At 35.6% G+C, this 24119-nt stretch overlaps 1 protein-coding gene across 2 annotated transcripts; it reads right to left on the reverse strand.

Annotated features, from left to right (window-relative positions):
• Positions 1-12157: 12157 nt before the first annotated feature.
• On the reverse strand, positions 12158-13517 carry LOC113311417 (putative clathrin assembly protein At4g40080). Of its 2 annotated transcripts, XM_026560267.1 has the most exons (2): positions 12993-13517; positions 12158-12887 (listed from the first exon to the last, which is right to left on the reverse strand). In XM_026560267.1, exons 1-2 carry the CDS (start codon positions 13430-13432, stop codon positions 12320-12322), a joined length of 1008 nt encoding a protein of 335 aa, XP_026416052.1. In that variant the 5' UTR covers positions 13433-13517; the 3' UTR covers positions 12158-12319. The 2 variants fall into 2 exon arrangements, with proteins under 2 accessions (XP_026416052.1, XP_026416046.1); XM_026560261.1 differs by having other exon boundaries at positions 12158-13517.
• Positions 13518-24119: the final 10602 nt, after the last annotated feature.

A 24119-nucleotide genomic window follows, 5' to 3' on the forward strand; every position in this document is an offset into this window, starting at 1 on the left:
CTAACTCCATCTGAAGCCGTCAATTTTGTTGTATCTCATAATCCAACGGTCACTACATACCTCTCCATAGTAGCCGTTCGATTCAATCTATATGGGATCATCCAACGCTCTTTACTCGATGTTCATCAAAGTTCGTTATCCCCGCTTCACACCCTAGCAACCGAACACCTACACCCCAAAACAAACAGCCCCTAACCCATTCTTCTCTCGAGCTCTTCTTCCCCTTCTTCCCAAAATTTGCAGAGCCTGCAAATCCCTTTCCCCGACCATGGCAGAGCTGCTCTCTTCCTCCACCTCGAGCTTCACCACTTCCACCTTCACCCGACATCCCAGAAACCAAAACCCATCACTCTAAACTCTATCTCTCTCACCTCTATCTCATTCACCCTATGAGATAAATCTAAGAGAGCTAGGGTTTGAGTATCAGTCGACAGGAGCATCAGAGAGTATGGGAAAAGAAGGAGAGGACGAAAAGGAAGCATGGGTCGAGCACAGGGGAGACAAATTCAGAGAATCAGTGAGTTTGATTTCCAATTTCAAAATTTAGGGTTTCGAAAATTTTGGGAAAAACATTGTACTATAAATTGAGAACATTGGGTGAATGTTAGAATCATCTCTGGACTAGCCAGTAGACATTTGTTCTGTTTCATTGCAATTCCAATTTCAGTTCTTCTTATGCAGTTAACAGTGAATGTGTGCATGTTGTTTTCAATTATCTTGAATGTTGAATGTTGCTTGAATTATCATACTCAATGAATGTTATTGCTAGTTACAAGTTTAGCATGAGCTAAACTGCATTAGGCTGAGGCTCAGATGAAGCCTAATGCATTGTCAAATGGTGAATTGCTAGGATAGTTATCCTGTTGTATGTTTTGATTGAGCAATGGGAAGAGATTAATGCTCATAGTGCCTGTGATTGATTGTTCTGTCAAAAGACAGTCAATGCTAGGGGCAAACTAGTGAGCAAATTAGTTTTCCTCCCATTCTAGATGTATGCATAGGATTTTCAACTCAACCTAGGATCACACTGCTTGGCTAGGACACAAAGGTGGATTCTAAGCCCTTAGATTAGCCACAATCCCTTTTACAGTCACTTAATTTCAGTTCTATTTTGTTCCCTGCTAAATTTACCTTCCTTCACTGTTTTTCTTGCATTTTGAAGTTGTTGTGCACTGAAATCAGTGCACAAACTCCTCCTGCCCTTGGCTTACAGCCTTGGTTCCCTGCTATTTTTATTTTATATCCTCTGCCATTTAATCTTTGCTGTTTTGCCATCTTGTGTTAACTGCTTGCTTTGTTGACTGTTTTAGTTCTTTGCATCTGCCATAGTACCTTGCCTTGCTCACTGCCATAGTTCCTTGTCTCCATTGCTAGCTTAGGAAAATTTCTTGTATGCTCCCACTCCCTGTGGACTAATCCCTTGGTTACTCTCTATACTATAAAACTTGGCCTTGTATACTTGCAAGTTTTGTGTGCAGCCCCATTTTCACACCAGAGCACACATATAATGTTCGCTTGGTGAAAAGGTATATATTAGGATCACTTTATACATCCGCCCCATCACAGGACCACTTAATACATCCGCCCCATCATCCATCAGGATCATTTTATACATGCGCCTCACTGAAACGTAACTTATATGTACGCCTCACTACACGGACGGAAGATATACGTCCGCTTCAACTCAAGCGTAACTTAAAAGCTCGCCTATTAACAAACGTATATTATAAGTTCGCTCGACTATATTTAGTTTTGGTCTTGGTCCCAGACCAAATATAGTCTGGGATTTGGTTTTCCAGCTTTTACTCTTTAGTCCGTCCAACTGTGTCTCGTTTCTGTACCATATTTATGGGTTTGATCGCCCACTGTGGTTGCTCTAACATACTCTAATTGAATTCTGAAAAATGGGTCATATTACCACAAACCATAGAGTTTGAGAATGATGGACAAGCAAACTATGTGCCTGGATGAAAAAGACACAAGAAATTTTGTCATATATACCCTTTCTTTTCAATTTTATTCTTCATTGTATTCTTTTCTCTCTCTTATTTATTTTTCTCTCCAATTAAAATTAATATTGAGAAAGGTCTTTAACTTCCCAAATATAAGTCGGATTTTAATAAAATTTATATTTTCGGAAAGGGCTCGAAAATCTCTACAAAACAAGATCCATTGTTGATATAAAATTCCGAAAAAAAAAAATTGAAACCAGACCGATAATACAATATGCACCCAGGTGCAACTTGCCAAAATTCATTTCCTATAAAAATATGCATTATGCACCCAGGTGCAACATGGCCACAATTTATTTATATAAAAATATGCAATGCACCAGGTGCAACCTGATCAAAATTTATTTATTTTTTTTATAAGAATATGCATTATGCACCCAGGTGCAACCTGGTCAAAATATTTTTCATATAAGAATTAAAAAAATATACGTTATGCACTAGGGTACAACCTGACCAAAAAAAAATTCATATAAGAATTATATATTATGCACCTAGGTGCACCTTGTGTATTTCATAGATAAATCTAGGTTTATCCTAGTAAACACCTTCAATATATTATATACAACCTAAAATACTAGTTCATGATCTCGAACAACAAAACCACCACAATTACCATCACATTCACCATTAAAAGCATCGACCAAAAACGAGTAGTAAGGGAAAAAAAATAAGACGAACAAGAAAAATATACATTATGCACTCAGGTGCATTTGGTGTATTTCGTGTATAAATCTGGTACATCATCCAAGTAATTCTAGATAAACTAAGAAGCAGGCATGCTTAACGAACAGTTTTGAAGCAAATCCAAAATGCTACCACATATATCATAAATATAAAAGTAAATAAAATCTATAAAGTGGTTTATGCGCTAACTACTCTTATTCATTATGGAAACATAAGAAACTTACTTTTGACGAAGAGTACAAAGAAGTTAAGATGGATGTTATACTGCTTTGTATCTCTAGTATTACTTGTTCTACAACTCATATGATCAGTACCATATACATACTACAGACACCATAGATACTTAAACACATCATAACATGTAAATAGGTTCATTGATAACCAAAAGTTTGTACTTATTCCATCTCTACAGCTTTAGAAACATTATTGGAAGCTCGATTCTCTTTTCGCTCCTTGTCTGCGGTCTATTCGTACAACCAGCATTTCTGATGTAAAAAACAAAATCAAAATGCTAAGAATTCCTAAAACAGACTCACACCAAAAGTATACGAACTCCATGTAATTTTTTGTTGATTACAATCATTGATTCAATCGAATTCAGCAACCTAACTGTCCTAATTTTTCCTGCAATTTTTTTTTTTTGAATCTGTAAAGTATCGATGCTTATAACAACCTCTTTCCTTACCGATAAACCAGCACCAAGGCCTTTTCAATTTCACTACTCAATCAATAAACAAAGAGTTCACAATACAAATCACCACTTACCCAAAATTAGATGTTGGTGGTGGAAGTGATGGCGATGGTGTTGGAGGTGTTGTTGTTGGTGCGGGTGGTGGTGGCTATGTTGGTGATGGTGGAGGCGTTGGTGCTGTGATGGTGGTATTTTTATTGCTGGTGTTGATCATGGTGTTGCGGAGGAATCGAAGAGGGAGATCACGATTGAGTTTCCAAGAAGAAATCGAAGAGGGAGGTTACGATGGTGTTGGGCATAATAGTAACTTGGGGTATTAGATATTTGTTTGAATTTGGCAGAATGACCATGGAGGATATTAAAACCATGAATTTTGAATTTATGGATATTTAAAATGTTGTCATATTTGGCTTGTTTTTTAGGCCAGGAATTCAAATATAAGGGCTTTTTAACCAAAAAACTGAATATATTTTAGTTATATTTAACACCGTGGGTAAGGAAAACTAAATAGTTAAATCTTGATTAAAAGAAATCTTAGATAGACAAATTCCTTTTCAGTATATGCATGTAATACCTAGATTCTGCAGTTTCGTCTGACTGAATATACTAATGGTTTGTCCTTTCCTAACACCAGGGCCCTTCATCCCAATTGTCTCTAAGCGGAGACAATAACGTTTGAAGGTCGCGTCATTAAAAATGGTAACAGTGCCGACGATGTGTCACCTGTTAAGGGTGGGAGAGTATGATGGAAGGTTGGATTATAACTCAAGAAATATGATTGTAATGTCATTAAATTTCAAACATGTTCGAAAAAAGCACATTCCCAAAAAGGTGTAGGTGTACGTCTGGTTTGTGATGTATAATGACATACCCAACATTAACAACCTCAACAAATCAGTTGTGAGATAGATCTTATGCGGCAATTATTTCATTCCAAGAACGCTTCCTCGTTAGTCTTGTAAAAGCAGTTGGAGAATTAGCCAAATGTTAAAGGGAAATGGATGGCTAAGTGAATGTAGTGTTAGTTATTGAAGACTCATTATTTTCCTACTTTAGGTTAGCCACGGTTACTTGGGGAAGGGGTTTCCCAAACAGGCTAAAAATTTTGGTGGTCAAGTTTGTAACCTATATATACTGTGAGCGAATGCAATATTTTGAGAGAAAATAGAGTTTTTTCTTGTATAACTTTTAGGGTAAAAAGATAGGGCTTCGTTGTGAGAGCATATTGGTGAGGAACAAGAGACAAGGTTATCGTTTTGAATTGTTGTGGTGTAACCAAGGGTTTTCTGGGATTCACACGACATTGTAATCATTTTCTTCATAGTGGATTTGAGTTAGTGCGGCTCGAAGTGGACGTAGACAATATATACACGTTATATGTATTGGTCGAACCACTATAAATCTTGTGTCTTGTGAGTTTATTTATCTTTCTCGTAACATTATTCTTGCTTGTACTTGGTTTACTTATTATTCATCATAATATCTCAAGATCCAGTTATTCCGCGGCTGTTAGTGATCCGATAAAAATCCTCACAACTGGTATCAGAGCTATAGTTTAAGCTTCAGGTTTCTCAGAGCATAGGTTTGTTCGTAGTATGATTGGAGTGGGAGTTATGGGTGATAGAAAAGAAAGTACGATAGCTAGGGTTAAAATTTTCAATGGGATAAAATTTGCGTTTTGGAAGTCTCAGATGGAAGACTATCTATACGAGAAAACCTTGTTGATCCATTAGTTGGAGTCGCGAAAAAGGGAGATCTCGAATTCGATGAATGGGAAACTCTTGATCGCAAGTATGTAGCCGTAATTTGTAGATGCCTAACGGAGGAAGTCTACAATAATGTACAAGAGATTACTAGTACGAAGGACCTTATGGATAAAGTTGAAAATTTTTATCAAAAGTCATCAGCATCGGGGAAGATTATGTTGTGTGAACAATTATTTAGTCTGAAGATGCAGGAAGTCGAAGCGATTTCAGCACATCTTGGGAAGTTTAAATTGATTATTTCTCATCTTTTAAAATTTAGTACTACTTTTGATGATGAAGTTCAAGCTTTACGGTTGTTGTCGTCATTACCAAAGAGCGTGGGAAACGCAAACAACTATTAGCAATTCTGCAGGGAGCAAGAAGTTGAAGCTTGATGATATGCATCAAAGGTTGATCGTTGAAGAGGAGAGAAGATTAGAACAACGTTACGGTTCTAGTTCTTCAAGTTCAGACTTAAGTTTGCAAGAAGATAGAGGAAAGAGTTCAAATAGAAGAAACAAAAACAAATCTAGATGGAAGTCTAGAGGTGAAGTCTAGGGGAGATCTCAATCCCGACCTAGAGGTATTGTTGAGTGTTGTGCGTGTAAGAAAGTAGGACACTACAAGCGCGATTGTCCGAAAACAAAGGTGTTAATAATGGTGGAAACAAAGGTAATGAAAAAGAGGTCAACGTAGTTGCAGCTACGGAACCGGTACGTGAAGGTCCTTGTGTATAACAAGAAGGTGATTACATAAGGTTTTCTATTAATTTCTGAGGACAAGCAATATGAGTCTTGGATTATAGACTCGGGAGATTCTTTACATGCGACGGGTGATAAGAGTATTATGATCTCTTATAAAGAAGGATACCATGGCCAAGTATTCTTAGGTGACAGTGAAGCATGCGACATCATTGGTTTGGGTGATGTGATCTTGAAAGTCAATGGTTCAATATGGAAATTGAAGGATGTACGACACGTTCCGAATTTGAAGAAAAACTTGGTGTATGTGGGCCAAGTTTGTGATGATGACTGTGAAGTTGTGTTTTCGAAATACAATTGGAAAGTGAAGAAAGGGGCTATGGTATTATCTAGAGGAGTTAGAGTCAATAATCTATACCGTACTTCAGATGGATCTACTTTAACATTGTCTAGTAGTAGTGAAGACACTAACTTATAACATAGAAGATTGGGGCACCTGAGTGAGAAGAACATGATGATTCCATGTTAAGGAGGATATCTACCTAAGGTGAAGTCTGTTGATATGAGTTTTGTGAAGACTGTGTTCTTGGAAAGAAAAAACGGGTTAGTTTCAACAGAGGAGGAAGAGACCTGAGAAGTGCGAAACTTGATTTGGTTTATACCGATGTATGGGGACTAATTGATGTTGCATCTCACAACAGGTTCCATTATTATGTCACCTTTATTGATGATCGCTCAAGGAAGGTGTGGTTTACTTCATGAAAAATAAGTTCGAGGTGTATGAAGTGTTTCAGAAGTGGAAAGCTTTGGTTGAAACAGAAACTGGTATGAAGTTGAAGTGTTTAAGGTCAGACAATGGTTGCGAGTATGACAAAACAAAATTCTTACAGTTGTGTGCTACAAATGGTATTCGTTTGGAGAGGACGGTTCCAAGGACGCCACGGGAGAATGAAGTAGCAGAACGTATGAATTGGACATTGAAGGCACTTTCTAGGTGCATGAGATTGCAGTCTGGTTTTCCCGAGACCTTCTGGGCACATGCAACGGAGATGACTACTTATCTAATTAATATGACACCTAGTATTCCATTAGATATGAAGATACCGGAGGAGGTTTGGAGCGGCAGAAAGGTAAATATTTCCTATTTGAAAGTTTTTGGTTGTGTTGGTTATGTTCATCTTAGTCCCGGTAAGAGGTCTAAGATAGGTGCTCAAGCAAAAAAGTGTATATTTATTGGTTAAAGAGATGACGCTTTTGGGTATAAACTTTGGGAGTATGAGGGTCACAAAGTTATTACAAGTAGGGATGTTACTTTTAATGAGAATGAGTTGTACAAGGACAGGAATGCAACAAAAGTTGAAGATGACGTGTGTTAGAAGAAGAGCACGATGTTAATGGCAGAAAAGTACAAGGTGAAGGAACTTCTGTTGCAGTGAGAGTTACTCCTACAGTTCTACAAGAAGTACGAAGATCGTCAAGAACTCCGAAACCAAATCTAAGGTATGCTTTGAATTATCTATTACTGACGGATGGAGGTGAACCTTAAGATATTAAAGAAGCACTAGAGATTGATGATTCGAGCAAGTGGAAACTTTCTATGGAAGATAAGATGAATTCACTTGAGGATAATGGAATTTGGGTGTTAACAAAATTACCAAGAGGTGAGAAGGCGTTGGAAAACAAGTGGGTTTATCAGATGAAGTCTGAAGCAAATGGAGAAATTCGTTACAAGGCGAGGTTGGTTGTAAAAGGTTTCCACCAGAAATCGGGTATTAATTACAACGAGATATTTTTTATAGTTGTTAAGATGACTACTATCAGAGTAATGTTAAGTCTGGTGGATTATGAAGATCTCTACCTTGGACATTTGGATGTAAAAACATCTTATCTTCATGGCGACCTAGATTAAGAAATTTTCATGAAGCAGCCGGAAGGATTCATAGTAAAAGGAAAGGAGTAGATGGTTACCTATTAAATAAGAGTTTGTACGGTTTAAAACAATCCCTGAGACAGTGGTACAAGAAGTTTGATATCTTCATGCATAAAAGTGGTTACTCACGGTGTAATTCGGATCACTATTGTTACTTCAAGATATGGTTCTGAGTGCATCATATTATTACTGTATGTGGACGATATGTTGATTACCGGAACATCTCTATAAGAAGTTGAAATTTTGAAGAAACAATTAGCAAGTGAGTTTGCTTTGAAAGGTCTTGATGAAACAAAACAGATTCTTGGTATGAGAATCATAAGGGACAAAGATAAGGGAATTCTTATGCTTATCCGGGCTAAAAATATTGAACGAGTGTTGAAAAGGTTCAATATGGAGAATGCTAAACCAGTTAGTTCTCCACTTGGAAGTCAAATTCTTCTTTAAAGTATGCAGTGTGCGAAGATAGATGAAGAAAAGGAGTACATGGATAACGTACCATATTCTTCAGATATTGGGAGTCTAATGTATGTTACAGTGTGCACGAGACCGAATATTGCACATGCATTGGGAGTAGTGAGTAGATATGTTTTAGAGCACTGCTCGGTAAAACTCGCAAGCGTTGTTATCTCAAGCTTGTTTGTCAATGTTAGTGATCAAAACTATAAGTCTTGATTTCCAGTCTACTATAGCAATGTCTCATACTAGGATAGATTGTGCAATTGAGCATTAAACTTCACGGCGTTCATCATTTGAAGACGAAGAACTACTAAGGAGAGCTTGTGTAACTTCATTAACAAAAGGTATGTGGAGACTAAAACTCATCCATCACTTGGAAAGTCTATTTCTACTCTATCTCCTATATTGAGACAAAAGTCGTATTACTATATAATATTCGATTATGCACATTTAAGATTTCGAGCCGAGTTTAACTCGCTTACATATTTCTAGAAATATGTGTTGGTAAGCTTTTTCTTCAACCAAGTTCATCTTATATTCTTGACGAAAGTCAAAAGATGATCATGTGAAAACCGCCGAGTAACATCTTACATGGTTTGTGTGATACAATTATTTGGTGTAGACTTGAAATGTTTCGTTATGATTATTTCAATAACTTGAAAATTGCTTTGATGCTAATAGTTCGTGAAAACAGCTATTGGCATCCTCTAATAATGTTTCAATGATTGAAATAGAATTTAGAACACTTAACCATCATGAACATAGTATGCATTCTTGCATATATGTGATCCATGACCGGAACTATAGTATGCATACCCGTATGCGTACCTGTTAGGTGTGAAATTTTGGGAGCCTAAGCACATACACCCGTACGCGTACTTGCGAAGGGTTTGGGTCCGGGAATTTCTGCGGTGTTTGGAAGTATGCGTACCCGTTTGCATACTTGCGAACCCAAACTCAGTCCGACTAATTTAAGTATGCGTACCCGTTTGCATACTTGAGTGGTTAAAATTCTAAAATTGGTTTGTTCATGAACTATATATTACCTGGCTACGACGCATATCCTTTGGTAACGACACCAACCTGGCTACGACGCATATCCTTTGGTCACGACACCAACTTGGCTACAAACGCCAAATCCTTTGGCCACGCCACACGTAGCTACATGTTTTCCACGAAAACACTCGAGACATCAACACATGTCACAAAATGGGGGATGCTCATAAAGGGTATTGGTTTGGAGGTTTACAGAGTGCGGCCTACACTACGCCCGTTACAAGACAGTGTCATAAGAATAAGGCGGTTAGTAAATACAGGGAGTAATGGTGAGACGCTTTCCTTCATTATGGAACAACAATTCCAGGCGTTACCGGTTACCACCTCCTCCCATTTACTCATATGTTTCTAGTTCTTACGAGACCAGAGTACGTTTCACTTCGAATTGTATAAATAGGTCTTACCTATTTCCATCAAACATCAAGTTTTGGTCAGGAGCATACAACACTCAGAAAACATTTTGCTATCTTTCCCATCTGTTAGATTCCCACTTTCTGATACAAGTCGTCAAACAACAACTCTTCCAGAATCAACTATTCTGGTCTCAACACTCTCTTCGCTTCCCTCCCCAAAACCAACCCTTATCCTCCACTTTGTGACCAAGCAAGTCTGGAACGACCACTTCTTGGTTTAGGCCGGATTTTTACAGATTGATCTCTCGAATCTAAAGTTCTCCCTTGCAGTACATTGTTTAGGGTTTAGACTCGTTTCTCACCCACATAACCGAAATTACCGAAATCAGCAGAAAACGTTTTCACCCTCAAACATGGTGAAATTATTAGAAGCAAAGTATTTTCATGGATCGAATCCTCTTCACCCGACAAGAAATTATGAACTCTCATGGATATGGACAAGCATGCAAAAGGGCCTCAACATCCTAAAAGGAAATTACATGTGGCAAGTGAAAACTGGGATATGGCAAGAATTTGGAAGACAAATGGATACCTAGTATAGATTCTTTAACTCAACCAAATAATAGGGAAGACCAGTTACCACAAAAGGTCCATGAGCTTCTTAATTCTAATGGTGACTGGGACATTGAAAAAATTGATGCCTATTTCTTGCCAGAAATAAAAGAATTTTTTTTAGCAATCACTCCAAATAAAGATAGCAGAGACAGAATCAGATGGGAACACCATAATTCGGGAGCGTTTACAGTGAAAAAATATATACAATTATCTGATCAGTCAAAATAATAATGATAAAGAGGATATCACCTTTCCATGGAAAAACATTTGGAGTCTGAATTCAATCCTTAGAATTGGACTATTTATTTGGAAATTGATCCAAAAAGCGCTCCCAACAAATAGAAGATTAGAAGCTCACAATCCGGATATATCCGCGGAGTGTCCCCTATGTGATGTGCAGGAGGCGGAAACATAAGATTATCTATTCAGAAAATGCTCATTCGCTAGAGCTATTTGGTTTGGCTGCGATTTATTTTCAGTCAACACACAAATCAATACAGATTCTTATGTGGAGTGGGTTGAGAACTGGACTTCCAATAATATATACTCCAATATTAGTGATCAAATTGCAACGCTCACGTGGTTTCTTTGGAAATATATATGTGAAGTATTGTTTCAAAAAACGAGACCAGACCCATACTCTTTGATCCAACAAATTAAGAGTTTTATTCAAGCTCAACCGATCAACAAGAAAACTTTACAGAGAGTGAATAGAAATAAAGGGATTCCTAATTATAGATGGAACAATTTCACATCAGACTGGATAATTTTCTCAGATGCCTCTTTTAACAAAGAGAATTTTTCTATGAGATATGCTTTCATACTTTATTTTGTAGAACAAGAAACTTTTATGCTTAGCAGGTTCGGACTGGGCTTCTTCGGCATTACACGCAGAAACAAAAGCAGTTTTAAAGGCGTTAAAATGGCTAGAAAACAATATCCTTTGTACTGTTATTATATATTGCGACGGATTGTAAGATCCTATCTGACTGCATTAACAAAAAAGATGCGACAGTCGACTGGACAACAGAAAACTCAATAGAAGAAGCAATATCCATTCTTGACAAACTTCCTCAAGCCAAACTAAAAATCATCAACAGAGACTATAATGCATCAACTGATTTAATAGCTAAAGAATCAAAAATACGAAGTTTACAATACGTTTCGAAGCATATGCAACAACAAATTCAGAAAGAAAATATCCTTTCTAATGTGTTTAGAAAAAATGAAATTGTATATCTTTAATATTATATTGCTTAATTAATATAATCTCTCTTTCTATAAAAAAAAAAGTGTTTTGTGAGAATCAAAGGCATATAAAAAATGTTTGAGTAGGTCGTGGATTTTATGGATATTGTGTGGGTGATGTAACTAACCATTTTCACAGGAACTATACTTTATAGCTGTCAGTGTGCATCTAAATGTACCACGATGACTACGCATCAAATTGGGAAATTTGATTATTGTCACCTGGAAAAAAAAATCTTTTAACAAAGCAAAAAATAAGTAATTTATTTTTGTTATTAGTGTCATCGAAAAATGCCTCCCAATAAAACCATAATCATCCTCGCCTAAAATAGTGATACGATCCCATTAAGAAAAACACAAAATTGGTTAAAAAGATCAAAATCAACAATTTCTGGGTGAAATGGACAGTTAGATTTTGATATTGTTTAAATGGACAAAAATGTAAAAATAGTCAGGATGTAACCAGTTTCATCGTGCTCATTTTCAAATATTTTTTCTTATTTTTAATTTACACAAAATGTATCCCATCCTTGCTATTTTTTAAATTTAAGATAGGATAAATCCAGTTTTATCCTTGCTATTTTTTTTTTAGCCATTTCACCCAAATTATTTTTTACTCGTCCATTTGAATCATGATTTAAAAATATTTGGACAAATGACTCATTTTTCGTAACAAAAAGTTAGTATCTTTTATTCCATTTTCTTTTGTTGATTTCATTTTGTTTATTGCCTTGGCCCCCAAAATAAATACAAAGTTTATACAAATTTTACAACTAACTCCAAAACCAAACAACCTAAACTCACCAAATCCATCAACACCGACACTCAAATATTCAAAAACCTCGAACCGGACTGAACCCGATTGAGATCAAACCTACCAGAAGAGAACCGAAAATCGTCTAACTTCAAATCTCGTTGATCATACCGAGCTGACTCACTAGATCTACCTTTTCGACTCATCACCATCACTGATCTCCCACCATCTTTCCCTATTCCAATCTTTTCTTTCATCAATTCATCAACCAAATCCCAAAAACCAATCCCTTCATGATTCAAAAACAATAACAAAACCTTCTCTTCACAATTCTTCAATCTCTTCATCACACAATTGAATTCAACTGATTCACCAAAACTAAAATTACTCATTCTTTCTTTAACTTCATTCAATCTGATCACGATTCTCTTCTGAGCTGAATAAAAATCTTCACATACTAAATTCATAACTTGGCAAACTAATTTACTCTGTTTCAAATTCAATAACTCGCTTGCTTTTGAAATTTCTTCAATCAATCCAACAACAACTTCAATTTCTTTCAGCAACTCTTCATTCAAAAGTGCACTTACCTTTTCCTTTTCATGTTCTTCATCCGCATCTCTTTTGTGTTTATCACTCCTGTAGTACAAGAAATAGTCTGAATCAGGACCCTTGAATTCTGAAGAAACAAAGAAACCCAGAACTCTAGAAGTAAGTAAAAGAGACTCAAGAATCCTAGCATACCATCTAACCAAAGAAGACAATTCCCAAGTTTCCTGATCCGAATTATCACGAAAGTTCGATAAATTAAGGTAATTCTTCCCACCATTTGATGGATATATCGAGAGTTGATCCTGAAGAATGAAAGAACCTCTTTTGATTATATTATGAATAATAATAAGACATTTGGTTGATACATACGAGTTATGAGTGTGATGTAATCGATTCATTAACGATTCGATGCAAGATGAAGCTGTGTTTCGAGAACTATGACCGAAAGAGAGTATAGAAATGATTTGATTCTCATGAGGCGGTGTTGATTGTTCTGATGAAGTTGCTCTGAGAATTGCAAGGTTTAATGAAGATGTGGTGTTGGGTAGTTTGGAGATGATTATTTCTTTGCTTATTGTTGCTTTGTCTTTGATTATCTCAAAGAAGCCTCTCAGGTTCTTTGGTCTTCCCATGGGGATTGAGACAGAGGAAAACAGAGGGATCTAGAAACAGAGGAAAACAGAGGGATATATCTTATCTGAACTAACTCAGTGAAATCGGTGGTGAAAATTGATTGACTTTCTAAAGAATCTAGATGATATTTATATGTTTTGGTGGATAATAGAATATTGATGTGACTAGCTTTTTTTTTATCAATCTGACTAGACCAGTCAAACAATCCTAGCAGTCAACATAACGCTATAACGTGGATATTAAAATATTGGCGGGACGTGGGGATCACTACGGTGCTCCTGTTACATCAGTTGACGTCCTTGTTGGCATCAATTAGCATTATAAAACCCGAAAATGCTGGTCTTTCCCGTTTCTTTCCCTTTCCCCGTTAGATGTCAAATAATTAATTCTAATCCAAGGGATCAAGGACTAAAATCGCTGTCACCTAACGAGAGAGGGATGGGGAAAAGGAGTGTGGAAGTGTAGCAGCTTCGTGTAAAACCGGTGTTGGTGCAGTATTTTTTGACATCTATTCAAATGAATGCTCCACAAAAAGCAAAAGATAAGGAAGACAAGCTGGAAATATGAGTATTGCAGCTTTGGCCTATTGGTTGCACACTTTGATGGGAAGGCAAGACATATCTCTATTTTAGGAATTATCTATAGATTCTATTATAGTGGTATTAGTTAGTGGCAGGTCCACCCACTAAAGCCCAATAACCCGAGGTCCATAATTAAAAGAAAAATGAAAAATGGACCCAATTTTTTAAGTCCAGGTCCTATACACGTGCGGGATCAGGTGTGTGAAATTTAAAAATACCACAAATAACTTTTCCTATTTAACAGGTCTATAAACACGAGAAGAACATTGAAATTTTATACTCGTTTTCTTCTTCTCTTTCTTCTCATTGCTGATGCGAATGGATTCTGAACAAATCCAAATTTTATTCTTCAATCTTTCTCGTTTTTATCAAATCATATGGAGATTTTTCTCTTACAATGTTTATTTTAGGGTTTCACGATCTAATCCTTGGTGTGTTTGATTACGCTTTTTTATCTCCATGTTTGATTTGTTGATTATCTACTAGATCTAGACGAATAATCATATTTTTTGTTCATTTCGTTATTAGATTTACTTATACCACTTCTATTTTGTTGGTTTTAGATGTGTATCAGTTTGTTTTTGCATATGAAGCAGCAGTACGTATATCCTGTACTCACAGAAACCTAGAAGAAGAAGAAGAAGAAGAAGAAGATGCATCGTTATGATTTACGACGAGAAGATTTGTTTGTGTTTCCAGGTATGTTTTCTAATCATCTTCTTTGATTATTTTGTTCGTTTTTCTTCTTTTGATTTGTTTTTCGATTGTATTATGAAGATCAAATTGATTTTCATGACGTTTTTAGGTTTTTAGGTTCGTTATAGTTTGCTACTGTGTACGAACCGACAGTACGTATACGACGTACCGATATAAAATACTTCTGATTTTGTTTTATTCAAAATTTTGCCACTTTTTTTGGGTTGATCCATTAGTACGTATGTGTAGTACTGAAATATGTGCTTTAATTCGACTATATTCATGGCTTCATCACTTTTTCTTTACATGCAGTTGATTTTTTAGTTCATGAATATGCAGTACGTATACGACGTACTGATAGAAATTTTTTTTGATTTTGTTTTGTTCAAAGTTTTGCCACTGTTTTTGGGTTCGATCCATGAGTATGTATGTGTAATACTGAAACATGTGCTTTGATTCGGTTATATTCATGGATTCATCACTTCTTCTTCACATGTGGTTGATTTTCTAGTTTATGAATATGCAGTACGTATATGGTGTACTGATAGGAACCTCTTCTGATTTGTTTTATTCATACTTTTGCCATTGTCTTTGGATTCGATTTATGAGTACGTATGTGTAGTACTGAAATAAGTGCTTCGATTATGTTATATTCATCAATTCATCAATTCTTCTTTACATGAAGTTGATTTTTAGTTCATGAATATGTAGTACGTATATGGTGTACTGATAGAAACTTCTTATGATTTTGTTGTATTCAGAGTTTTGCCACATTTTTATTTCTTTGATCCATGAATACGTTTGTGAAATACTGAAATTTGTGCTAATTTTGCATAGTTTTTTTAGTGTTTACGGTGCATATAAAGGTTTTCCTTTATTTTTCCTATGATTTAATACTGTATTAAAGAAATGTTAGAAATTAATTGGTATGATCCTACAATATATGTGATGTAAAAAATTTTCTAATCCATTTATCATTGATTGTAACAAACATGTACTTTTCCTGTAAGCAGTGCAGCAGATACATACTCGAATTCGTAAGCAGCAGATATATACTCGAATTTGTAAGCAGTATAGCGGATACATGTTCTATTTGTAAGCAGCGCGACAGATATTTACTCAGATTTGTAAGTAGTGTAGAAGATATGTACTCGAATTTATAAGCAGTGCAGCAGATATGTACTCAAATTTATAATCAGTGTAACATATATGTACACGATATAATGGACGTGTAAATACACATGTTTGGTAACAGTGGGCATTAAAGTTATTTCCATATTTTAATTAATTTTGGACCTCTAAATAAAAAAAAATCCGATTGGACCCTACTATAACTAATTTTGTGGGCTTAGGACCAAACAACAAAGTTTCCATCTCTATTCACATCAAGAGCAAGTCTGTCATATGTGCATGGACAGTCCAACTAAGGCTAACCCCTATGGTCTTCTAATCTAACAACTAGATTGCCCATCCACGTCATTTAGGGCAACTTCCTAAATTTTATGGGATTGCAAATCTAGCAGATAGATTAGAAGACCACGTCAGCGGGATCACCATTTAGCGTTGAACGGTTCAGCGTTGAGCGCTGATTGGTTCAGCGCTTTAAATCTCAGTCGTTAGATCAGAAAATTTTCTCCCAGTGCTGAATGGTTCAGCGTTTTGGTTACTTTTTGAGCGCTGAACGATTCAGCTTTTGAAACTAGCTGCTAGTTGAACTGCGAGCAAATGCTAGGAGAGAGAAGTAGCAGGTACAGGTGTTAACCTTTTGTGCACACTTATTTTTTGATTTGCAACATTTTTTGGCCAATCTAGCTCATAGGGATTAGCCAAAAGGTAGGGAAGCTACTTGCGCATCACAAGAGTTGAATGAGGTGGCTAAGAGCCTCTCACACGGGCACTGTCAAGCCGTGGCTTTATTCTCAGGCTACAGAGCAAGCCACGTACTGGTACCGAAACGTTATACACTTATATCTTTATTTCTCTGGTTAATCTCCTTCGATTATCTGTAATCTAGACCATAGTAGGTCAGACCTAATGTCTAATTAATAATAGAATATTGCGAAACCTAACTTGGGTAGTGTAACATGACTTTATCAATCGGCATTACGTTCCATAATTGGGTTCGTCATGTCATGTCTATTCTTGCTAGACAACAGCTTTGAATCCCCAATGTACTTGTTCCAAACATGTAGTACTGTATAATTAGCATCGGATGAGAACTCTATTAGTACTTCAACACCAACGGAGTGTAATAACTTAGTTGGATGAATTAGGAAAGAATAGGGTTCCGAAAGGAGCTATTTAGTCCTAAGTCCGTATAGTTATTTATAGTAGGGTCCAACCAAAATTTTCTTTTATCTGGAGGTCCAAAATTAATTAAAACATGGAAATTGCCATAATAATCTCGACTACCGAACGTGTGTGTCTACATGCTCATTATATCGAGTACATATCTGCTACACTGTTTACAAATTCGAGTACACTGCTACACTCCTACATAATTTGAGTACATATCTTCTACACTTCTTACATAATTTGAGTACATATCTGCTACACTGCTTGCAGGTTAAATTTCATTATTTGCATAAGTTCATCACTTACTTTAGTTGTTTTTTACAATATAATTCAGCAGTACATATATGATGTACTTAATGAAATGTTTCACTACATATATGTAAAAATTCATTTACTAAAAAAAACAGGATCTCTCTAGTGCTTCACTTCCATCGGACCACTTCCTCCCAAAGCGCCAACACTCTTAACAGTAGACATATTGAACCTGTAAATGTGACCAAAATGTAATAGTTAAAAAACAACAACAATCCATATATGAATAACAAATAAAAATGAACAGTACAAGTAATATGACAAACATCAAAATTAATATTACCTAACGATGGTTCAATTTTATTTCGGTATTCCATATATGCACTGCAAAATCATAAGAATTAACTGACTAAAATCTATGTATAAACTAGATTCAAAAAGCAGTTTTTCAGTATTCAATATATGTACTGTTAATCACTGTATAAAACAACTCCATGACAAAAAATAACAGAATCGAGAATTCAAATAAGCTAAAACCATCATAATCTAACCAAAAAATCGAATAATTACGATCAAGATTCATAAAAACAGTACGTTATATATGTACTGATGTTTAATACACAAGCAAAAACTGAAACCAAACATATAGAAGCATAGTAAACACAGAAAAATCAGTACGTCATATATGTACTGATGGTTAATACACAAAACCAAACTGAAACCAAACCAAAAGCCAACAAAATGAAACTAAAATACTAAATCTACAAACGAAACGAACGTAAAACATGATTTTTTAACTAGATCTAGACTATTTTCATCAAAAACCACCAGTACATAATATACGTACTGATGATTAATACATAAAAGCAGACTAAAAACAAACCAAAGACCGACAAAATGGAATTAAAACATCAGATCTACTAATGAAATGAACATAAAACATGACTATCTATCTAGATCTGAAGTATTTTTACCAAAACTGAAGTAAAAAATTATCGAATAAAGCATGAAGATCGTAAACACAAAAAACTGAATTCAATTCCTCTTTTCGGAACCCTAAAATCTGAATTTTGAATTTTTCTCCATGAAATCAAGAGATTTGGATCTCAAATTAAGATAGAATCAAGAAGAAACTTAAAATAAAGATCAATATAGGTAAATCAACTTACGAAATACCTCAGAAGATCCCGAGCTCTTCACCAAAGCACATATGAGAAAATGAAGAAGAAAAAGAATAGATCGAGAAAGTGAAGAAAACATGGATTTGGTTACTGCTTTTATATACTTGAGGGTGTTTTCGGTATTTAAAAATACGTCCTCATATGTTCCACACGTGTACAGGACCAGGGGATAAAATTTTGGAGTTTTCCTTTATTATGGACCTCGAGTTACAGGGCTTTAGTGGATGGACCTGCTACTAACTAAGACCACTATAATAGTACCTATTGGTAATTCCTACAGTCCAGTTGTACTTCTTTATTTTCTTTTCTATATTCGTAAAAAATAAAAACTTTACTTATTTTATTTAGTGGAAGGATCTTCGACACTTTTGTTCTCACGCTAGTTATCTCACACACTGAACGTCAATTCTATGAATGAAAACCAAATGCTAACGGATTTAAAGTTGATATTTTGGGGATGTTTTTCTTACAAAACTCTACATACCTATCAACAATGAGTGCATTCAAAAACAATAAACCTTATAACTTAACGGTCTTAATTTCATGGCTAAATATTCATCGATTTTCAACGGTTCATTTTGAAAATAGTAGACGATGATAAAAGGAGCATATATCCAAAATATTAGCTTTAAATCTCTTACATCTCTATTTATATCTAAACGTTGTACAAATAATGAACCCTAAACTGGTATAAATCCCAAAGACTCGCAAAAACACCCATTTTTGATTGTGATTTTACCATATTTTTTGGTCTGTCAGTTTTGGTATAACATTTTTAGTATTGAAAATTGTACTTCGTCCAAAAATAAATAAAGTTGCCGAAAATGCAAGCTTATTTTGAGCTTGAACCGAGGGTCTGAAATCATTGACATGGACGTGGTTAAAATGAGCATGCTATGGCGTGATTTAAGAATGAGCTCTTTTGAGATGATCAAAGATAGAGCAAAAAGATTACCGGAAGAAGCAACTCTTTTCATTTAGAGCAGTGCTATCCCACGCACCTTTTCAAGCAACGAGCAGACTGACCGTAGGATTCTCTCCCCGCCGTCAGATTAGATTCATTTTTACTTTTTCTAGAAAATACAGCTGGCCGAGTTTGTTTATTTCAAAGAGGTCCATTAACTTATGAAGTAAAACAAAAACAATCCCCTTCTTCTTTATACATGTCCCAAAAGAAAAAAAAACTTAAACTCAATAGTTCAAAATTCCTCAAAACTCATATCTAATATCAAAAGGATTTTATTTCTTCATCATCAAGTTATATTCAAGTGGGTTTTGATATGGAAGATGTTTCTTCATAAGAAATTGATTGAACAAGCTACTGTAAAATAACATCCTGCAATTTAAATTCATGAGGTATGTGATAATGAAGCACGAATTAAATTAATGATCAATAGTGATCGGAAAACAGAAGAGAAGATCTAGAAAATGTTAATACTATGTTCAACTCAGGTTTGCTGTTTCAAAAAAAAAACAAAAAAAAACAACCCTCAAGTCTGCTACTGTTCACATTATATATGCTTGTACAATAATTTAAAGCATCAAAACATGAAGAATCAGAGGTTTATAGTAGTTCTACTAGCCAAGGTTTCTCAAAACGATAAATTTCAAGGAGACTTCTTTTGGAATTAATCACCCATGATCAAGCTGGGAAATACAAAATCAAACAAATCAAAGACACCGCTAGAAATCCCCAAAATCCATAATTCCAATTACAGATTTATAATTACAATTTCAAAGAAACCCACAAATACCTGATACTTGTAAAACACATGATAATCAATGAAAATGGAGGAAAATCAATTCTCGGGATTGAATTAAAGAAATCAGAACCAAACTCATCCACCTAAATTAAATTTTGAGATGAAAATTGAAAACATTCACCCAGTTAAGTTGATTTCCACCGTTGAAGATTTCTCTACTCTAAGAGAAACAACAGTGACTTTGTATCTTCCTAGATGAAGGGAAAGGATGTAGGATAAAATGAAAAAAATATTAAAAGGACTTAATTTTAACTCATCCAGCTGCTATATTTTCTGGAAAAAGTGAAAATGAATCTAATCTGACGGTGGGGGAGAGAATCTACTTTTAAAACCAACATAAGGTACATATGTTTTAGGTGATCAATTAATTAAAGATTGCTTACTTAATACACTAGTTAAAATCAATGTAAAGTAAATGTTCGATAGCAATTAGTACATGTACCTTTTGCTTTTGCTAGAGATAAAATCATAAAACTCATAACTTGTTCATAAAATTAACCAACCCAAACAAGGTAGAATTTTAAATTTTAGATTAATGGAGCTGAATAGTGCTAAACGAACATTATACCATGTCTTCTGCTTGTTTAAGGACGTTCCGGCGAAACACCCCAAGAGGGAAATGAGGCAGTTGAGTAGTAGTCAGCTTTGTCGCCGCACAAATAACTGTTGCGCTCTGAAATCTCCATGTTTGAGTTTCCAGATAGTCCTTGCTCATCAGTTGAGCATTGAACGGAAACAGATGTCCTTGTACTCTCAGGTACAACATTATACTCAGCTTGCAGTAGCGACCCATGTTCCACGTTTTCTGTAGAATCTTGCATAGACCGGCGACCGTCAAGCTTGTCTTTCAGTTCCATAACCTTAATGCATATCCACGTAATATCAGTTATAATAGTCGTATACTTGCATATTACCCCAACACTTAAGTTTCATTCATATCAGTGGCTATAGCTACTAACCTCTCGATGAAGATGCTGGTTTTCCCTTACGACAACTTCGTAATCCTGCTTAAGAACATTGTACAGTCGTTCAATTTTCTTTCCTTTCAGCCTAGCACGTCGATTTTGAAACCATGTCGCTACTTGACGAGGATGAAGTCCTAGTTCCAGAGACAACTTCATTTTCCTTTCCGGTTCCAGCTTCACTCTATTCTTTCTTATCTCGATAGTTCCACCAGCTGGCTGTTGTTGTTCCATCTCTATATCCTCCTGGAAACTCCTTTCCAACGCCTCCACTTGTTCACTCGTCAACTTTGTCTTCTTTCTTCTCAAATCCACCTGGTTGTTAATGATGTTTGCTTCATGCAATCCACCACCATTTTCATCCTCAGGATCACTCACAGAACTAGACCACAATTTCATCATCTCTGCTCCTACCGATCCTAATCAAATTATACGTGGTCAGAATCTACTAGCTAAATAATATACTGAGCCTATATATGCAAGGCATACGTAATATATACAAAAAGAAAAGAAAAACCTGGAAATGGGTAACCAGCAAAGTAGTCACATTGGTAGTGAGGACCACCATTAACAAAGTGTTGCTCTTGTTCTTCTCCTCCTACTGATGTGGTACCAACTGTTTGGCGATTTCTAACTGCAGTATCGCCGCAATATACATAGTTCGGGCTAGCCATTAAATATTACAACTGATTGAAATCAAGGATATTAGGTCGGGTTGTGTGCTGCCTAATTAAAACTTAGTTAAGCAACTCTGTTTAATCGAAACTACCTGATCTATCCATCTATATATATACTACTACGGCTACGGCTACGGCTACGGCTATGTATCTGTTACTATTACTATTACTAGTATTTTTTTTTTTTTTTTGTGAATTACTATTACTAGTATTATTTAGTACTTGAGAGAGAATGGTAGGCTTATATGCTCTAGTTAGCTAGTTTGCAATTGCCTAATGCATGCTATGCTTAATTCTACCACTTTTTATAGAAGTAAATCTGTGTGCAGTGCGGGTATTTAAAAAGATCTATTCCATTAAAGAAAAAGAGAGATTTGTTAGAATACGAGCATTCAACTCAAAACCAATTGGCAATGAGTGGAGAGGCTCTAAGAGATTATAAACCGCATGATTTTAGATTGCCCAACAATGTGGGACTAATATAATAATGTCAACACGCCCCCTCATGTGTAGCCTCGTTGGGTCTAACACGTGGACAATAAATCGGGTGACGCGGAGTAAAGCCGCGGTCAATGACTCGTCGTAAATAGCCTGCTCTGATACCATGTTAGAATATGAGCATTCAACTCAAAACCAATTGGCAATGAGTGGAGAGGCTCTAAGAGATTATAAACCGCTGGATTTTAGATTGCCCAACAATGTGGGACTAATATAATAATGTCAACACGCCCCCTCACGTGTAGCCTCGTTGGGTCTAATACGTGGACAATAAATCGGGTGACGCGGAGTAAAGGCGCGGAAAGGCCCTAAGAAATTATAAACCGCAGGATTTTAGATTGCCCAACAATGTGGGACTAATATAATAATGTCAACACGCGAAGAGTCCTAAGAGATTATAAACCGCATGATTTTAGATTGCCCAACAATGTGGGACTAATATAATAATGTCAACAAGATTTGCAAACGAAAGTGACGGTACAGTATGTAGTATGAATAATGAACGGGCCAGAGAAAACAACAAACAGATTAATTTGACGGATAGAGATGCATAATTTTATCTTTTAACCTAACTCCAAGTCTCCAACAGGAAAACACAATCCAAATTTGGTGATATTTTTTTTTGTTTATTTTGAAAAATGGTAATGGGTTAAAAATGAAAGAGACCAATCATTTTCATATATTTTTTTTTGTAGGACATCAAACAAAATTTGAAAGAAAAGTTTAAAATGCATACCAACTTTTAGAAGCGAATAATATAATTCTAGGAAGCAAAATCTTTTTGCCTGTGGGATTAACATCAGCATTTTGAATTCAAACGTACCATAACTTCTTCTTTTTTTACTACTATTTGAGATCAGAAAATTCACTTTCTTTATTAGGTTAAAATACAGCAACGTGCAAGTAGTATTTTTGGATTGTTTCTCATAGATTTGGTCCCTAGATTTTTGCTATGCTTTTGGCAGAAGCAGCAGCTGTACTATTTCGTCTATATTTATTACATCACTTTCTTTATGCACCCTACTCGATCCGTATGCATTGGTTTTACACTTTTACTCTTTACCGACTTATGACATCTCTTGAACTTTGTCTGTTATTCATAACACATATCACCTTCTTTCAAAAATAAAATAAAATAACACGTATCACCTGAATTCATGGCCGTCTTGAACCATTTATCAATGTTCCTCATGGATAAGTTAATGGTGGGTTTGTTGGAAGAATTCACTCTTTCCAAGAATTTATAATATTATGGAATTATAAATTCTGGGATTCATGTAAATTCTTAGTGTGTTTGGTAAGTCAATTAAAATTCGTAGGATTTATAGAGTTTTCTTGTATTAAAGTCTTTGTACCGTTTGACATTATTTTTAAATCTTAAAATTGCATATATATGGGATTTAAAGTTAAGAAAAAGTGGGTCTATAAATCCCTATAAGTTTCCCATCAAATCTTAGGGAGAGGGGTCGGACTCCATACGGAGGATTTGGTGGAAAACTGAACCCTTTAAGAAACATAATTCCAAGGATTGGGACAACCAAACATATAGAGGGAAACATAATTCTAACAAATCCCCTGAACTCATAAATTCCACCTTTAAAATTCTACATCCAAACCCACCGTACGATATGCTCATCCATTTCAACGATTTTTGTACGCATCAATAAAATAGATTACAGACGCATACGACAGTGAAATCATTATCCAACCATTTTTACGCACATTGCCATGGAAAAATCATCTAATATTTTAACCATATTTGTATAAAAATTTTAAATTTA

Source organism: Papaver somniferum, chromosome 1 (genome assembly GCF_003573695.1).
Source record: "Papaver somniferum cultivar HN1 chromosome 1, ASM357369v1, whole genome shotgun sequence".
NCBI lineage: Eukaryota > Viridiplantae > Streptophyta > Magnoliopsida > Ranunculales > Papaveraceae > Papaver > Papaver somniferum.